This window comes from Zootoca vivipara, chromosome 9, assembly GCF_963506605.1.
Source record: "Zootoca vivipara chromosome 9, rZooViv1.1, whole genome shotgun sequence".
In the NCBI taxonomy this organism is placed as follows: Eukaryota; Metazoa; Chordata; class Lepidosauria; order Squamata; family Lacertidae; genus Zootoca; species Zootoca vivipara.
Window position 1 is genome coordinate 51,649,994 of NC_083284.1, and position 18,093 is coordinate 51,668,086.

Here is an 18,093-nt window from a genome sequence, read left to right on the forward strand (position 1 = left end):
ATTATGCAAATGCATTTAAATAAAATGAATAATTCATGAACCTCAGGTACTGAAACTGATTTGGTGAGACCAGCTGAAAGTGAAGTTGTCGGGTGCGACATAGTTGTTTTAAATGTATGGTTGTATTATTTGAATTACTGATTTATGAATGGTTTTATTGTTGTTTTTAATGTGCATGCTGTAAATTGCCTTGGAATCCTGGAAGATGGAGGGAGATAGAGATATATTAAATAAACAGTGCACATTAACCTCGTTCAGCTGGAAACTAACCATCTGTGGTTACTGTAGTTGGCCTAAGGAGGGCAACACAGTGCTATAGCAGCACTGTGAAATATCAGAGTGCACATCGACAACGGTACAAATATAAACCACCTGCCGAACTTTGCCAGCAGGGGTAGGGAGAAATAAGGATCTGGCACACCCAGCCAGAAAGGTTCCTCACCATTGCTTTAGAAAAGTATCTGTTTCAAACACACATGGCTGCAAGAAAAGGTTCTGAGTTGTTTACATCTCAGAAATCAATGGATGCTTTGAACCAAGCCTACTCCAACACGTAGTTTTTCTGCCTTGCATAGTTTCCTAGCCCTCACTCCTGAGCACATTCCCTTTGCACACTTCCTAGACCTTGCCAGAATAGTCTGCTGCAATCAATATGAGAAAGCTATATAAAATGCTGCAACAGAACGATATGCTCTGGGGACAAAAGGAATGTGACTGGTATGAACTGTGGGTGGCATGTTGGCACATTCAACCAGAATCAAAACAATGCCTTAATCCAATAATTGCATCGCAGAACAGCTTAAAAAACCTTTTTATGAAACATGCTACGTCAATCTTACAAGCAAATACGCAAGGGATGAAAGACAACGATTCCTTACCTCCACTTCCACAGATTGCATTGCTAAATCACATGGTGGCTTCAGAGCTTTCGGTCTTGTGGCATACCAGTAAGTTGTGAGAGCTGCAAAAGCACCGAATCCCATCAGTGTGTTTGTTGGAAGAGTGCGCACGTACTGCCTTACATCACCAAGTTCTGGCATTCGCAGATGCCTAAACAATTCATGAGCTTGCATTGTGATCTCTTGTCCTTGTTATTTTTTTAATGCAGCAATCTGTTGACAAAAAAGAAAAGTTCTGAACCCAACGTGTTATCAAATAACCCCTTTTTCCTCCAGAGAGGGATATGCACTTATTCCCATGCTCTACCACCATACGAAGCTGGAAACATCTGCATTCTTGCCACTTGCCCTCTTCCAGAAAGGCAAAAGAGTTTGAACAGGCAAAGGCACTACATGCCATAGTTTGCAAAATACATTCTTGCTGTATTTTTGTGCTTTTGGAAAATGGAGAATCTGCTGGAAGAGCCAGGCCATAAGACAAAAAAAAGCAACAGTAGTTCCTTTCCCTTCTCTTCCATGGTAGCTTTTTCTTTTAAAAAAAGAGCCTGTATGCATTTGTGTGTCTCCCCGCCCCCTGTTTTTCTCCAGTGCTTTGAGTGCAAGCTAGCCTAAGTTGTGTATAAAAATTCTCTTAATTAAGCTTGTATTATTATCCTAATGGTCCCTTTAAATCCCCAGCAAACACTGTAGAGTAGGAACATCCCTTTCTTTTCCTTTTTCCTTTTTTAAAAGTCCTGCTGTGCCTGCTCAGCTGACACTTCCCTCCACACCAAGGTCCCTCAGGACACAAGTCACATGATTACACTTAATAAGTTAAAGACGCCTGCTTCTTGGGAGAAAAGCAATGACAAACCTAGACAGCATCTTAAAAAGCAGAGACATCACCTTGCCGACAAAGGTCCGTATAGTTAAAGCTATGGTTTTCCCAGTAGTGATGTATGGAAGTGAGAGTTGGACCATAAAGAAGGCTGATCGCCGAAGAATTGATGCTTTTGAATTATGGTGCTGGAGGAGACTCTTGAGAGTCCCATGGACTGCAAGAAGATCAAACCTATCCATTCTTAAGGAAATCAGCCCTGAGTGCTCCCTGGAAGGACAGATCGTGAAGCTGAGGCTCCAATACTTTGGCCACCTCATGAGAAGAGAAGAATCCTTGGAAAAGACCCTGATGTTGGGAAAGATTGAGGGCACTAGGAGAAGGGGACGACAGAGGACAAGATGGTTGGACAGTGTTCTCGAAGCTACGAACATGAGTTTGACCAAACTGCGGGAGGCAGTGCAAGACAGGAGTGCCTGGCGTGCTCTGGTCCATGGGGTCACGAAGAGTCGGACACGACTAAACGACTAAACAACAACAACAAGGGCAAAGGTAACTAGCAGGCAGAGTCCATACTTAGCTCTAAGAGGAGGAGGGCCAATGGAAAGAGAGCACTGAGTCACCCCACTGAACACAGAGGGTGGCAGGCAAGGAAGCAAACAATGTTTGCCTCAGAAACTCACAACTGGCAGTGACATTCATTAATGCCCATCATCAGCTCATTCCTATCACCAGAGGAAGGCTGACAAAAAGGCTATTCAAAGGGAAGTGGGGGAAACGTGTCAGCGTGGAGAGTTTGTTTGCAGAAGCTGGTGGGGTTTTTGGAACAAGGCAGTCAAGATGTAGACAGTGTTACTATACCGGTGGGAAGGAGATGCATTATTATGAATGCAGTTGTGGGAAAAGGCAACGCAAGCTCGTTTCAAGCCAGGCTCTTAAGACTAAGCTCGTGAATGCTGGACCCATTTGTCATTGCGTATCAATGCCTTTTCCGGCTGTAATAACCAAGGGCAGTTATAGAGTAGCATTGTCAGCTCACCTACTAATGTTCCCAGAAAAAAATAATCACTCAAATAGGACAGAGCTGCAATTGGGTTTGAAGCTAAAAAAATATCGGGGGTGGGGGGGTGGCGTACTGGGGAGAGACAGTGAAAAGCTTCCTTCATGCAACAATTGCACCTGGCAGTTTCTCCAGTGTACGGGCGAAGCCTGATGATCAGGCTCTGCAACCCCTAAGCATGCAGTGGGCAAGTGCCAGGGACGAACTGTCAATGTCCACTAGCTCATTTAAGGATTTTTGTACCACCTTTTATTTATGGTCCCCCATTTACAAAATTTTATATAGGGCACAATAACAATGGTTCTGAAAACAACAAAACAGTACGTAAAAGCATCAGTTAGGCTAAGTCTTCTGAAGACTGTAAAAGATTCTAAAAGATCTGGGAGGGTTTTGCTGGGTGTCAAAAATATGGCAATGCAGAGAGGCCAAGCAAGCCTTGCAAGAGAGAATTCTCAAAATGGAGTGCCACAACTGAAAATGTTTGCCACCCACTTCACCTCCAACAAAGGGCACAGTGTATGGGGCAGACTGATACAGGAATGGCCTGCTCTTTGCACACAATAAAGAATTTCAGTGTGACCATAGCCAACATGGTTGCACAACTACTTCACGCAGGTCATCAAAGAGGCCCCTTTTAAAGGCTTACATTAACCCTGTCTTGCCGCCTAATCTCTCTACTGCACTTGATAGGAGGAAGCAATCAGGTGTTTACATGCTGCCTTAACATTCAAAACCAAGGTCAAAAGGTAAGGGTTGCTCTAAAAAGAATTGCCTCAAGGAGGTATTGCTTTTTTGGTTTGCTTCTAGAGTTCATGTTTTAAATATTTGGGGGATGTTTGTGTGTATATGTTAGCACTAAGCCAGCCACATTGGGGTGTTTTGGAAAGTAAAGCAGAGTCCAAATAAAATATGCAAAACAATGCTGTTCTTTTTATCATTATTTAGTTGCTTTGTTATTCTTAAGCAGGGGTTGGCAACCTAAGGCCCATGTGGGGGGTCATTTAACAAGTGGCCTGTGGGGGGTCATTTAACCAGCCCATGGGTCCCCGCCACCTGCTCAGGGACCCCCGCCACCCGCTCGGTTGGCTCCCGTGCGCCACGCTGAACCGGCGCAGATCAGAGTGGGGACCGCCTTCCATGACACTGGCCAGCATCCCATTGGCTGCAGGAGCTTCCTGCAGCCAATGGGAAGCTGCACATGCCTCCTTCACGCCGGAAATAGCATTTGCGCATGCATGCGTGCAAGCGCACTCTGGCCCACTGCGGCGTCTGCGGGACCATGAATGGGCTCAAGCCACAAAAACTTTGCCCACCCCTGTTCTTAAGCATGCAGAAAGCTATTTTCCTGTGCATTTGAGCAGCACAAGCTTTTGCACATAAAAATACCATAGATATGTTCTATCAGCATACATTGGTGGTGAAGTAAGTGTTGATTTGATTAACAGGAGACATTCACTTTTCCTCTTGATTAATCTTTAAATAGTTACTGAGTTTCCTATCTCAAATTTTAGCATTTATCTGACTTACAAGGCATGGATACCTCAGCAGTTATGTAGTCCAACAAAGCTTATTTGGCACATCACTTTGCACACCTTGACAGCTATTTGTATGCAGTAGACAAAAATACTCTACTGACAGTCTTTCAGCTGAGAGTGTGATATATTGTACTATAGGCATTTGATGCAGGCACCTAATCTTTCATTAGGGCAGTGGTTTTCAGATTGCCTTCAGTGAACACTTTCCACATCGGTTTGCCTGCTGCCAGACCGCATGCAAATTGCAGAGCATTTTGCTGACTGTTCTAGGCTGCATATTCCAAGTGTTCAAGTGGTGGCTGACTAGACCTACTCAGCCTAGCACAGCTTAGAACACACCTAACACTCTTCTGCAGCTGTTCAGTAGATCAATAGTGGTGCATAGTCTTTCAGAAAAGTTCATTTGCCACCAATGTTCTCAATGAGAAGGTGCTGGGAAACTTCTGATTAACCTGAGCTTCTCTGGAGCAATTTATTGATCTGATAAGAGTAGGGTCCAAAGTGATGTGTACGACTTAAGGTCTTCTGCTTGCTTTGCCTTTCAGCCTCTGCCTCCACCTACCCCTCCAGTCTATAATGCCTTTCCCCCATAGTTCAAAGGCTGGCCTAGCAATAATAGTTTCAGCAAAATGAGCAGATTAATTTGAAAGCCTCAGAAGGCCAAGACGGTTTGCATAGTGCAGGAGTTAAGAAGCACAAGCTGTAAGGCAGGATGCTACCAGCCGAAGCCTCCCAGTCTCTTCTCTTCTCTAATAAATAAATATCAAGGCAGTATACTCGAAGTCTCATCGCTGCACTCTGCAATATGGTGAAAAAACTAGTCTAGCTTGCATCATAGTTGGCAAGGTTTACAGATACAAAATATGCTTTGATCACTACATAAATGCCAAGTTATTCTTATACATACTGTAAAGACTCACCACAGTCAATTTACACCCCCCCCCCCCGTGCAATTCACCAAGCTCTTTGATATTTTGGGTGTGAGGTCTTTTTTCAAAGCCTTCAAATCAAACCATCATATCCTTCAACTTGCACCCTTTTGTACTTGCAACATGCCAAAAATCTACACCAACTTGTTTCCTGAACAGAGTCTACATTCCTCATTTAAAGTTAGCCCTAGTTCAACTGGTGCTGCTGCTTACTTTGTTGTCGCCCCACCTTATTGTATGTGGGAGTTGGTGTGCAACAGAACACTCTTGCCAATTTGCCATTAAAATAACACTTAAGACTATATGATAAAGAGCAATGTGACTTTTAAAAAAGAGATTAAATACAGTCAACTTATTTAGCGACTGTAAAAGTCATGCCAATAAGATAGATGTACCTTATGCAGAGGTATATCATCTAAGGATACTAGACATGGCAAGAGAAAATTAAGATAAACAATGAGGTGTTATATATTTCATATATTTTGAGAAATATTCTCCTTAGCCTACACTCCATTTGGAAGTATAACTCACTGAAATTAGCAATTCCTATTTCAGACTTAAGGTTAAGCATATTATGAAATTACAGTGGTCCCTCGACTTACGAATTTAATCCGTTCTGAATGCACATTCGTAGGTCGAAAAGTTTGTAAGTCGAAAAAAGCGGTTTCCCATAGGAATGCATTGGAAACAGAAAAATTTGTAAGTCGAGTAAACCGCATCTAAAATTCGTAAGTGAAAAAAACCCCATCTAAACTGCAACGGTTTTCCTTTCGTATGTCGAAAAAAAGTAAGCGTGCGGCCATTTTTTTCATTCGTAACTTGAAATTTTGTAAGTCAAGTACTTCGTAAGTCGAGGGACCACTGTATTGGGAAACCTTTTTACATCTAAATTTAGCTCCTGTTGTGTCAAGTTTAGGAGCCAATAAGATTTAATAGCACTTCAGTCAGAAAACACAAAATCCAACTTGCTGTGGATAAGCCAGTATCCAAAGAGCTTCTGTGATGTCTGTATTAACAGTGAACAGTAGACAGAGATCATGTTAGAAGCAGCGTGAGTCCATGCTGAATTGCACTCCCAAGTTTATAGCTTCGACTTGGGGATGATCTTCAGCTGCCTCATGTTGTGGAATTAACCAGTCAAGGGTACATAGTTTAGTATGTAGTATTGTTGTTGTTGTTTAGCCGTTTAGTCGTGTCCGACTCTTCGTGACCCCATGGACCATAGCACGCCAGGCACTCCTGTCTTGCACTGCCTCCCGCAGTTTGGTCAAACTCATGTTTGTAGCTTCGAGAACACTGTCCAACCATCTTGTCCTCTGACGTCCCCTTCTCCTAGTGCCCTCAATCTTTCCCAACATCAGGGTCTTTTCCAAGGATTCTTCTCTTCTCATGAGGTGGCCAAAGTATTGGAGCCTCAGCTTCACGATCTGTCCTTCCAGGGAGCACTCAGGGCTGATTTCCTTCAGAATGGATAGGTTTGATCTTCTTGCAGTCCATGGGACTCTCAAGAGTCTCCTCCAGCACCATAATTCAAAAGCATCAATTCTTCGGCGATCAGCCTTCTTTATGGTCCAGCTCTCACTTCCATACATCACTACTGGGAAAACCATAGTTTTAACTATACGGACCTTTGTCGGCAAGGTGATGTCTCTGCTTTTTAAGATGCTGTATGTAGTATTAGCATTATAATATACAGTACTTGATATATAGCAAATGGGATTATACTTCAGTTCTACACCCAAGAGCTAAGGAAGTAAAACATTTTTGCAGGCATATGAAATATTGAAGTCCATTGAGGATAAGGCCAATATCCTAGGTATTACATCCAGATAACACACATTTATATGTGGGACAGGACTAGCATCTTGTGTATATGGTAGAATTCAACTCTCCCTTTAAATATAATATGGTCATTACTTAGATGGGACTACAACTCCCATCATCCCTAGCTAGCAAGACCAGTGGTCAGGAATGATGTAGTCCGAAAACAGCTGGAGGCACAAGGTTGGGAAACACTGACTTAGAGAGTAAAGGGTGCTATCTGACCTAGTCAGTTATGACTAACTTAAGTTCACTGATCTCAATAGGTCTCCTCTGAGTACAAATTAGTCAAATGCCACCCAAAATGTTTAGCTTTAGAAGAGAGTGCTCCGTGATGGAGCTGTGCATGCAGGTTTCTGTCCTTGTCTTATAACATGCTCAGTTAATAAATGCTAAGCTTCAAGCCAGCCAAAAGCTCCTTGACACATGAATAAGGAAAATACTGAATCAGCCAAGATGTGGTCTTTCCAGCTGAACTCAGCTTTGTGGAAGTCAGCCAAGTTGGCTGAATGCAGCCATTCCTAGCTCCTCCTCCTCTACCAGCAAGTACAATAATCTATTTACAGAAGGCAGAATGTTCTCCTTTTGTCTGCCAATAGGCAGACATCGTTCGAGGGCAACTGTCAACTTCTTCATTATAGCGTTAGAACTCAGGAGCCAATAGCCTCTCTCCCTCCCACTCTGCTGTTTGATTGAGGGAAAAAATAATTGCATGAGTTGCTTAATCAGAGGCATTGCTCGCTCTGTTACTGGAGTGAATTCTACCTACATGGGGCTACTAGAAGCTGTGCAAGTCCCCCATTTAAAGTTCCGATTTAGCCCATCTTATCTTTGGGGTGAAGAAATGCTTAAGCAACATGAATCTACTGATTGATATGAAAACTTTTGCTCATGTTTTGGTTCCCTTTGGCAGGTGCGTAGCAAGGGAGGGGCGAAGGGGGCGGTCCGCCCCAGCTCCACTCTGGTGGGGGCAGCGCCCCTGACCCCTGGTCCGCCCCTCGCCTCCTCTGTCCGAGCAGGAAGAAGCGGAGCGCGCTGCGGAGCGGGTTGCCGAGCGGTGCTGGCACCAGCAACCCGCTCCGTAGCACGCTCTGCTTCTTCCTGCTCGGGCGGAGGAGGCGAGAGCGCGCCGGCCAAGCAGAGCAGCAGCGCCAACCCAGGCGGACTGCGCATGTGCAGAAATGTGCAGTCCGTCCTGCCTTGTTCTGGTGGACGGGTCGTGTGTCGTGACATCACAATGCATGCATCAGGGCACATGCACGCTGCGAAGCGATGCCCCGCCCCAGGGGGTGCCGCCCCGGGCAGCCAAACGGCACCATTCACCACTGCCCTTTGGAACTCTTAATCTTCTTTTTAAAAAACAAATGCAGGTGATCATATTTGAGAATTCTGTCCTAAGCCACGTTAAGACACTGGTGTGTCTTAAGACAGTCATCAAGCTAGCCAAAACAATTCTCAGTGCAAATGAAATAGTTTTTCTATTACTTCTGCAGAATGTAAGTCAGAAATAAACATCCCAATAGTCTGGCAGAAGTCCATTTATTGCTTAATAGCACAATGGGGAAACAGAAAATGAAACCGATCAGAAACATTATTTTGACAGAGATTAATGAATTAGCCAGTGGTACTCAATTTAAGTTAACTGGCCACATGACCTGGAAGCTATACGCCGGCTCCCTCGGCCAATAATGCGAGATGAGCGTGCAACCCCAGAGTCGGTCACGACTGGACCTAATGGTCAGGGGTCCCTTTACCTTACCTATGGGGACCCAGGTGGCGCTGTGGTTAAACCACTGAGCCTAGGGCTTGCTGATCAGAAGGTCGGCGGTTCGAATCCCTGTGACGGGGTGAGCTCCCGTTGCTTGGTCCCAGCTCCTGCCAACCTAGCAGTTCGAAAGCATGTCAAAATGCAAGTAGATAAATAGGAACCGCTACAGCGGGAAGGTAAACGGCGTTTCCATGTGCTGCTCTCGTTTGCCAGAAGCAGCTTTGTCATGCTGGCCACATGACCTGGAAGCTATACGCCGGCTCCCTCGGCCAATAATGCGAGATGAGCGTGCAACCCCAGAGTCGGTCACGACTGGACCTAATGGTCAGGGGTCCCTTTACCTTACCTTTTACTCAATTTAAGTTAACTCTTGACGAAGAGCAGCAGCCAAGCATTCAGGTCCATGGTTTGGAAGGCTGGCAGAACAGCAGTTTCAAGTAGCCATTTATGGTTTGGTCTACACAGGCATTTTTTCCGTTGGTACCAAGGCATTTGGGTAGCAACAGTGGAGCTTGTATGTGTGGAAATTTAAGTGACATTTAAATAACATATACTGTATAGATGTTTCAGCATTCACAAGATGGAGCAAGAAAGTTAGGATCAACTGTGGTCAAGTTCTGCCTTGAGCAGGAAAAAAATCCACTGCCTTAAAATTCAGTGAAGACTTGATTTAGCAAGTTGTTTAATTCACTTACTTGGTTAGTCAGTGTATGCCATTTTAACTTCTGCATGCTGTATAAATATCTGAAAAGTGTTTCTAATAGTAGTTGAACTGAAATATCTGATGGGTAGGTGGGATTCAATCAGATTGCCTTTTAAGTTATTGTTTTCTAAAGTAATAATAAATAATATAATACTTCTAGGTCTTTTTGAGACATGACAACTTTACCCACTTACCTCATTTAGATTTTAACTTTTTGAAAAAATAATAATAAATAAAAATAGATTTTCAGAAATAATAGTGAAGGCACTGCAAAATGTTAGGCATGCTAAAATGTGCATGTTAAGAGATGTGCACATAAGTGTGCGTGCTTCATAGGCAGAGTCAAATTACAGCCTTCATTTTAGATCTGACTATTATTGTATCCATTTCAGTTGCCCAGTTGGACTTGCATTGTATTCATTCATTACGTTAGCAATGGATCTTATGAAACTAGGCATTGATAAACACCGAGCGCCATCCTAGCTAGCAACCCATGCAGATAGCCTTAAAATAGTTTCACTGGTATGCATAATCTAACCAAGCATTTCCAAGAAACATAAAGTCTAGCTTTCTGAAGCAGAGATCAATCTCAAAAAATACGAAGATTTCTGTATTCCACGTAACTTTTCCGACACTTTTCTTTCTTTGCCAGGAGAAAAGTGCTACAAGCACACACTTGCGCTACCCAGAGGGTTTGTATTAAGCTACAAATGCCCCAACCCTCAATGAGCTTCAAAAAGTCTGCTGTTCAACACTGATATACAGTGGTACCTCTGGTTAAGAACTTAATTCGTTCTGGAGGTCCGTTCTTAACCTGAAACTGTTCTTAACTGAGACACCACTTTAGCTAATGGGGGCTCCTGCTGCCGCCGTGCCGTCGGAGCACAATTTCTGTTCTCATCCTGAAGCAAAGTTCTTAACCCAAGGTACTATTTCTGGGTTAGCGGAGTCTGTAACCTGAAGCGTTTGTAACCCGAGGTACCACTGTAATTGTTCTCAGAAGAGCCCCTGGTTGTCCCAGTGGGATTTCTTTCTTTCTAGTTTTGTTACCATGTGCAATATCTATAGAAACATCTATAACCAAGCAGAGATCTTAGCCACAAGGTTTCTTTTTTCCTGCCTGAAGTAATCCCCATTGCTGTTGAAACAAGGTTTGGAGAGTACTTTAAACCTTAAGTATGAGGATGAATACGATAGATACTTTATTGTACTAGCAAGCAGCAGCACAACCAGACCCTGGCTGTGCATTGCTTCAGAATTCCAGGTTACTGAGCTGCAAATTATGTTCTCTCAAGCCAGCATCTGAACAACACCTCATTAGACACAAGCAAACATGACTTCTAGAGAATTAATGTCATAACCTTGAGAAATGGGTACTTCAGAGTCAACATCATCGTAACAAAAAAGGCATTACTAGTGAATGAACTACCTGCCCAAATGCTACTCCACTCATCTTAACATTCTGCACATTTCCTACAAAGAGATCAACTGGTGCCCAGTTTCACAGCTAGAACCTTTTGCTCTGCATGTTAGCTTGCTAAATGTAGAAGGTTTATACCCTACCTGCAGTCTTAAGTGGTATAGTTATGCAACAAACACATACTGGTAGTTAAGGCCACAAGTCAGACTAATCTGATCTCATTTTTTGACAGAATTACAAGCCTGGTAGATGAAGGGAACGCTGTGGATGTAGCCTATCTTGATTTCAGCAAGGCCTTTGACAAGGTGCCCCATGATATTCTTGTAAAGAAGCTGGTAAAATGTGGGCTAGACAATGCTACCATTCAGTGGATTTGTAACTGGCTTACTGACCGAACCCAAAGGGTGCGCATCAATGGCTCCTCCTCATCCTGGAGAGTAGTGACTAGTGGGGTGCCACAGGGTTCTGTCTTGGGCCCAGTCTTGTTCAACATCTTTATCAATGACTTGGATGATGGGCTTGAGGGCATCCTGAGCAAGTTTGCAGATGACACCAAATTGGGAGGGGTGGCTAACACCCCAGAGGACAGGATCACACTTCAGAATGACCTTAACAGATTAGACAACTGGGCCAAAGCAAACAAGATGAATTTTAACAAGGAGAAATGTAAAGTACTACACTTGGGCAAAAAAAATGAAAGGCACAAATACAGGATGGGAGACACCTGGCTTGAGAGCAGTACATGTGAAAAGGATCTAGGAGTCTTGGTAGACCACAAACTTGACATGAGTCAGCAGTGTGATGCAGCAGCTAAAAAAGCCAATGCAATTCTGGGCTGCATCAATAGGAGTATAGCATCTAGATCAAGGGAAGTAATAGTACCACTGTATTCTGCTCTGGTCAGACCTCACCTGGAGTACTGTGTCCAGTTCTGGGCACCACAGTTCAAGAAGGATACTGACAAGCTGGAACGTGTCCAGAAGAGGGCAACCAAAATGGTCAAAGGCCTGGAAACAATGCCTTATGAGGAACGGCTTAGGGAGCTGGGTATGTTTAGCCTGGAGAAGAGAAGGTTAAGGGGTGATATGATAACCATGTTCAAATATATAAAAGGATGTCATATAGAGGAGGGAGAAAGGTTGTTTTCTGCTGCTCCAGAGAAGCGGACACGGAGCAATGGATTCAAACTACAAGAAAGAAAATTCCACCTAAACATTAGGAAGAACTTCCTGACAGTAAGAGCTGTTCGGCAGTGGAATTTGCTGCCAAGGAGTGTGGTGGAGTCTCCTTCTTTGGAGGTCTTTAAGCAGAGGCTTGACAGCCATCTGTCAGGAATGCTTTGATGGTGTTTCCTGCTTGGCAGGGGGTTGGACTGGATGGCCCTTGTGGTCTCTTCCAACTCTATGATTCTATGATTCTATGATTCTAAGTGCTAACCCTCTTACCTGGGAGAAGCTCCATTGAATTCAACAGGTCTTAAACAGGGAATTCAATAGGGTGGGATTGCACTGTTATTTTCATGATACATTTTGTTTTAGTGTATTCCTACTGTATTTGAATGTTTTTTTCTCAAGTAATCTATTTGTAACTTAGCTGTGGATAAATTTGAGCACCTATATTGCTACAAAAAGGCTACAAGTATACTTGATGGGCAAATCTTGGTCTCCTTGGGCACATTCATATAGCACAACAATTTAACAGCTAGTATAATTTTGGTTTTCACCAAATTTTTGGTGGTCACTGGACCTGGGTGGTGGGCATCTAGGAGGTCACTGAGGTGTGGATTTCTCCCCATCCTCCTCCCTTGCAAATCATTGCAGGTTTTTTTCTGTCGCAGTTGCTTCTCTAATGGAAGAAAAAAGCCACGTGTCCTTTAACTGTTCTGGCCCTCTCTTTTATCCTCCTTTTCAAGGAAACAGTAGTCCCTCAAACACTGCAATTATATAAATACTGAGCACCAAACCAAGCAGCTTAACTTGGTTCAGAATTGCTTGTGCAGATTCATGCCACAGTAACTGTATGTTACTCGGAATCTCATAGGGTTTGCTTCCTGATAGGTGTCTGCAGGATTGCAGTCTGAATTGGTTAGCAACGAAGGCTGGAATTGGTGATCCACACAGGCCTGCTAAAAAAGGGACCCCCATAAGTTTCCAAACCTATGGAAATATATTATTCTCCTTTCCCAGCTTATTCACTTATATGTTCCACATCGTTTCCAGAATGTGGAATATAGTAGAGGGATAGTAAATGGCCTAGGACTTGCGAGATCAGGGTAAAAGTCACCCACTCGGGCTCTCAATCTAACATACCTCACAGGGTTGTTGTGAGAATAACATGGGGGGAAGTGGGTGCGTGAGTGCCACCTTGAGTTCCTTGGATGAAAGGTGGAATAGATATAAATGTAAAACTGATAAATAAGGAACAAGCAAAATAAAATGTGTCTCCCACCTGCTTACTCCCAATTTTTGAATTGAGAAAGGGGTGACCAAGTTTGGAATCTTGAAAAAAGTCTATCTGAAAATCAAAGAGAAAAGCATTGGGAACACAATCAGGATATTCAGGCCGACAAAAATCGGACTTTACATGTGGGTCCTCAGCAAATGCAGTATATGGCTATCTGCTAGGACAGGTTTGCCTGGGTGGAGGGTACATATAGGCTCTGCACACTGAGTTCTCATCTGGACCATTAACTGCACCATTCTACTTGTTTTAATAGCATTTTAAGTTTGGCAAAGTGTTTGATAGTTGCTTTATCCTCACAACAATCCTGTAAAGTAGACCAAAGTATGTTTTTAGCAGAACAACCAAAAACACCATTAAGGATCAGAGGTGTAGCGTGGGAGGGTGTGTGTGTGTGCTGTGGCCACAAAGGCAATTTTGAGAGGGGTGCAAACAGTAGGCTCCTTCATCGGATCCTAGCCAGAAGGAGCTGCACCTTGGCTGCAGCGCTTGGGCCTGGCACAATTCTGCCCCCGGGTCAGGCCTGACATGATGGTAGAGAGCAAGAAGAGAGTGGGGAGCAGTTTCCCCACCACTTTCCTAACCCTGAACTGTGGCACGCGCCCCCCTTCAGGGGCACGTCCCATGCGCCCACCCCAGGCAACATTGGCATACAGTGGGACCTCAACTTATGAATTTAATCCGTTCCGAATGCACACTCGTAGGTTGAAAACTTCGTAAGTCGAGTTTCCCATAGGAAAAGGGGTTTCCCATAGGAATGCATTGGAAACGAAAAAATTCATAAGTCGAGAAAACCGCATCTAGCCGCGAACGGGTTTTCCGTTCAGATGTCAAAAAAAAATCGTAAGATCCCAAAGACTTACTTTTTCCACTTGTAAGTCGAAAACTTTGGATGTCGAGTAGTTCGTAAGTCGAGGTCCCACTGTACGGTCTGCCACTGTTAAAGAGCAATTTATTAGGGAATGAGCTTTCTGGGGCTAAAGTCCTTCATTCTTCGTGACTGATGAAAATCTGTGGAACCAAATATTTGTTGGCCTCTAAAGTTTTATTTCTGCTGTAAGTCATGGTTAAGCTGGCTACCCTTTCAACTGAAAGTGTATCACAATACCCATCATCCCTGGCTGTTTGCCTTGTTGACGGAGGCTGATAGGAGTTGAAGCCGAACAACATCTGGAAGGCCACCACTCTAGTCCTATGGCAAGCAAACAAGTAGAAACCGTACCAGAACTCCTGGCACCATAAGAGCATTTAAAAGCAAGGCACCCAAGTGGCATAAGGCCCTCTAGCACAACACGACTCTTAGTAATGATAGTAAATGTTAGTTCAAAAAGCATTCCACTAAGAGATCAAAGACTAATTTTACCTTACTAAAAGTATAGCATATTTTGGATTATCACTACATTTTTAGCGTGTAGTTAAGAGCTACCTAGAAAAAAAACCCAGCAAGAGGCTCTTTAAGCTGCTTTTGGAATCACTTTGCACTAAGCAATACTACTCAAACAAACACCCACTCAAAAAGTATCTACTCCATCTATTACTCTTAGGCAAACTTGTGATACTGTATGGGTTACATCTGCCCTTTCCTTTATCATACTCTCTCCTTTCTCCCTCTTGCACCCCCCAAGTGTCCTCTCTTCTGCTTTCTGCATATTTGTGAGAAGCTACCCAAGCACCCAAAATAGAGAACATTAAACCATTAAACCACCACAGCAAGAATCTGACCATCAACCAAAGCTGACACATATCCAACAGTAAAACATCATGAATATGCTTCCAAATGAGCTCTGGTTAGCCTGATCACCATTGTTCGAATATTGAAATTAAGCCACAGCCTTTTATCCTCAAAGAATTGAAATTAAGCCACAGCCTTTTATCCTCAAAGAAGATTCCTACTTTGATTGCTAAACCTGTTGAATATGAAGCTTGACAACTTTTGGGGTGTCCTGGTTTTTACTTTTTGAAATATGGCAATCCTAAATGGGGACAGAATGACCATAATAAATTACTATTTCTGCAGCAATGCTACCATTAGACACTTGTACCGAAAAGCATTTCATGCCTAGCCTATCCCAACTGGTTGGGCAGCTGTCCAAGGACCGCTGCAAGGCAGATCCCACCTTCAAATAACAATACCTTTATACAGTACTGAGCTCTTCTACCAAACCCTGATGGTGCTTAAGCAAGCAAGGAAAATTCCATCATGTGATAAGAAGCCAGCCCAAGGGGGAGCAAGTTAGTGGCAAAGCAGGCAGCATTGTTGACCTGACTAGCTGCACCTTTTTACAGGCCCATATGCAAAAGCTCTCGTAGTTTTAGGGTGGTGGCAAAAAATAATAGCTAATAATAATAATAATAATGACACAGATTACAAGTGCGGTAGAGAAAAATGTATTAGCCTACTCTCACCTTTCCCTGCCCTGACATTCAGTGCCTCGGAATGCAGCAAACGCTTGTCCAAAAGACAAACCACTTCCCCTCACCATAATGAGAAAATGTGCGTCCATCTGTGCCTTCAGACTCGGCAGAGGCGGCATCCGGAGAAGCCCAATGCCAGCCATCCCCAGAGCCCTAGACAACCTGAAACATCATCTCCCCCAAACCACCTTCCGCCAACGCCTCCCCTCCCCCCACCCCAAGATGCTGCGACCGACCTCGGCTCGATGGCAAGGCTCGCCTGGTCCCCGCAAACCTTGGCGGCGGCGCCTCTCCAGTCGGCCTATGGCGGGGAGGCCCGTTGCTTAAAGCTTCAGCTTCCTGACGTGCTGCTCTCGAGCCAGGGCGACCCCCTCTTCCCCGCCCCCTTTCCCGGCAGCAGCTACAGAGGCGGCGGCCGAGGTAGGTCGGCGGCCGGGAAGGAAAGGTCCGCCTCGAGGAAAGCGGCTCTAGGCGGGGGAAGAAGCGGGAAAGTCCCCGCGGGCCGCGGAAGCTGCTTCTCCCGCCGCGCGCTGGGCTAAACCCTCTCCTTGCGGGATGACAGGCGCCGGTCTTGGCGGGCTGACTCACCCACCTGCTTTCGTCTCGCCTCTTGCCAAGCGACTCTGGCTGCGGCGACGGCTACAACTACGAGGCGCTCTGCAGCTGGAGCGCCCGGCCCGTCCTATTTAAGCGGCCCGCAAAAAGAAAAAAAGGAAACAAAACAAAACACCCCCGGCCGGAGCTGTGGCGGCAGCGGCGGCAGCAGAGCGTGTGGCTACGTCGCGTCGGGCCCGCCTTTCCTGCAAGCGCAACGAGGGCTGGGGCACTAGGACCCTTAGGAGACTGGCCAGCCAACCAGACGGCCTCCTTTCCTTTGCGCCCGCAGCCAATCGGAATTTGGAAGGACGAGGACGAGGAGGAAGGCCGGGCGCAGTCAGTCACAGGGCGCCACGGGGCAGAGCGAGTGTTTCGGGGTTGGCCTGAAACTCGGAGTTCCAGATGTGGGAGTGACTGCGCGCAGGCGGAAGGGCTGCGCTCTGCGCATTCTCAAGGGACCCACGGCGTGCGCTCGTCTGTCCGCCACCTACCGCAGCTCGCTCCCCCTAGCTGTGGATGCGCATTAAGGATCGAGGGTCTGGTCCGCGAAAGCTGATGCCGCCATAAAGCGGCTAATAATTAATAGGCGGTGTAAAACTCCGCTGCGCGCCACTTGGCTTGTTTCTGTTGTAAGTAAGGGATTAGTTCAGCTCAGCTGCCCCTCTGGAAACTGATTTATTGCATCACATGTTCTGTGGAATGAGACCGGCTCAGGGGAAAAAAACAGATTCTCTGGAAGAACCAAGCATCGATCAAAATTAAGCCCTTTAGAAGCAAGAGCAAGCCAGAACAAACAAAAACGAAAAACGTGCGCACACCCCTTACACCTTCAAGCACCCGGCTTAACAGGGCAGTTCTACACGGGTCTACTCAGAAGCATGTCTCCATGAGTTCCATGGGATCTGTGGCCTGGGAGAACAAATCCTAGGAAGCAGCATCACTTCAGTGCTTACCCCCCCCCCCAAAAAAAAAACAAATGAAACAAACCTGCCACCCTTTTTATATGGGGGAAAAGAGAGTGTTCTTCAACTCCACATTTGCCGCTGAATTACTTCTCAGTAAACATGATTAGTTGCCCACAAAGGTAACTCATAGAGCTTGACAAAGTTTACATCCCTCCCTCCTCTTTCTGGTAAATACCCGTGAAAATGGGACATGCACAAGGTGCCAAGATGTGCCCTCAGAATCCCCAGGTAGGGCAGAGAATGTCACACCTGAATACTCCACTAGATGGTCCAATGGTCTTAACTAATGCAGCTGCCTGTGTTCCTCTCAGAGGAACGGGAGAAGGGAGAGGACTAGGAGACAGACTCAAATCTCTCTATCATGAGCAAAAGTTTGATGGAGAGACACCCGAAAGGTATTCTTTCAGTATTGAAACAATATTGGGGGGGGGGCAATGTTTGAAGTATCATTTTGCTATTTTTATTTCAAACCTTTAAACCAGCCTGTTATTCAGTGGCATAATTCGTACACTCTCCCCTCAGCCTCACATTTTGTGTCTTGGGAGAGCATTTTTATCCAGTGACACCTAAGTATCGCAACTAGATTTTAAAATCTAGCCTATGTCTGTCGTTGTGAAAGAGGCTTTTGTGTAACTTTAGCCAGATCTTTGTAATAGTACCTCTCTTTGAGACCCTGTCCATAGCCCCTTCCTCATTGCTACACA

At 44.9% G+C, this 18,093-nt stretch overlaps 1 protein-coding gene across 11 annotated transcripts in view; it reads right to left on the reverse strand.

Annotated features, from left to right (window-relative positions):
* The window catches only part of ACSL1 (acyl-CoA synthetase long chain family member 1), a 54,618-nt gene extending 37,741 nt beyond the window's left edge, over positions 1-16,877 (reverse strand). The window contains exons 1-4 of one of the 11 annotated variants that reach the window (XM_035111723.2): positions 16,420-16,877; positions 14,276-14,349; positions 13,401-13,466; positions 879-1,112 (exon numbers count right to left, since the gene is read on the reverse strand). In XM_035111723.2, coding sequence (XP_034967614.2) covers positions 879-1,073 — 195 coding nt within the window. In that variant the 5' untranslated portion in view covers positions 1,074-1,112; positions 13,401-13,466; positions 14,276-14,349; positions 16,420-16,877. Of the gene's footprint in view, positions 1-878; positions 1,113-13,400; positions 13,467-14,275; positions 16,019-16,063; positions 16,390-16,415 lie in introns of those variants that run through there. The other 10 variants (XM_035111729.2, XM_035111728.2, XM_035111730.2 and 7 more) reach the window with 10 other exon arrangements.
* Positions 16,878-18,093: the final 1,216 nt, after the last annotated feature.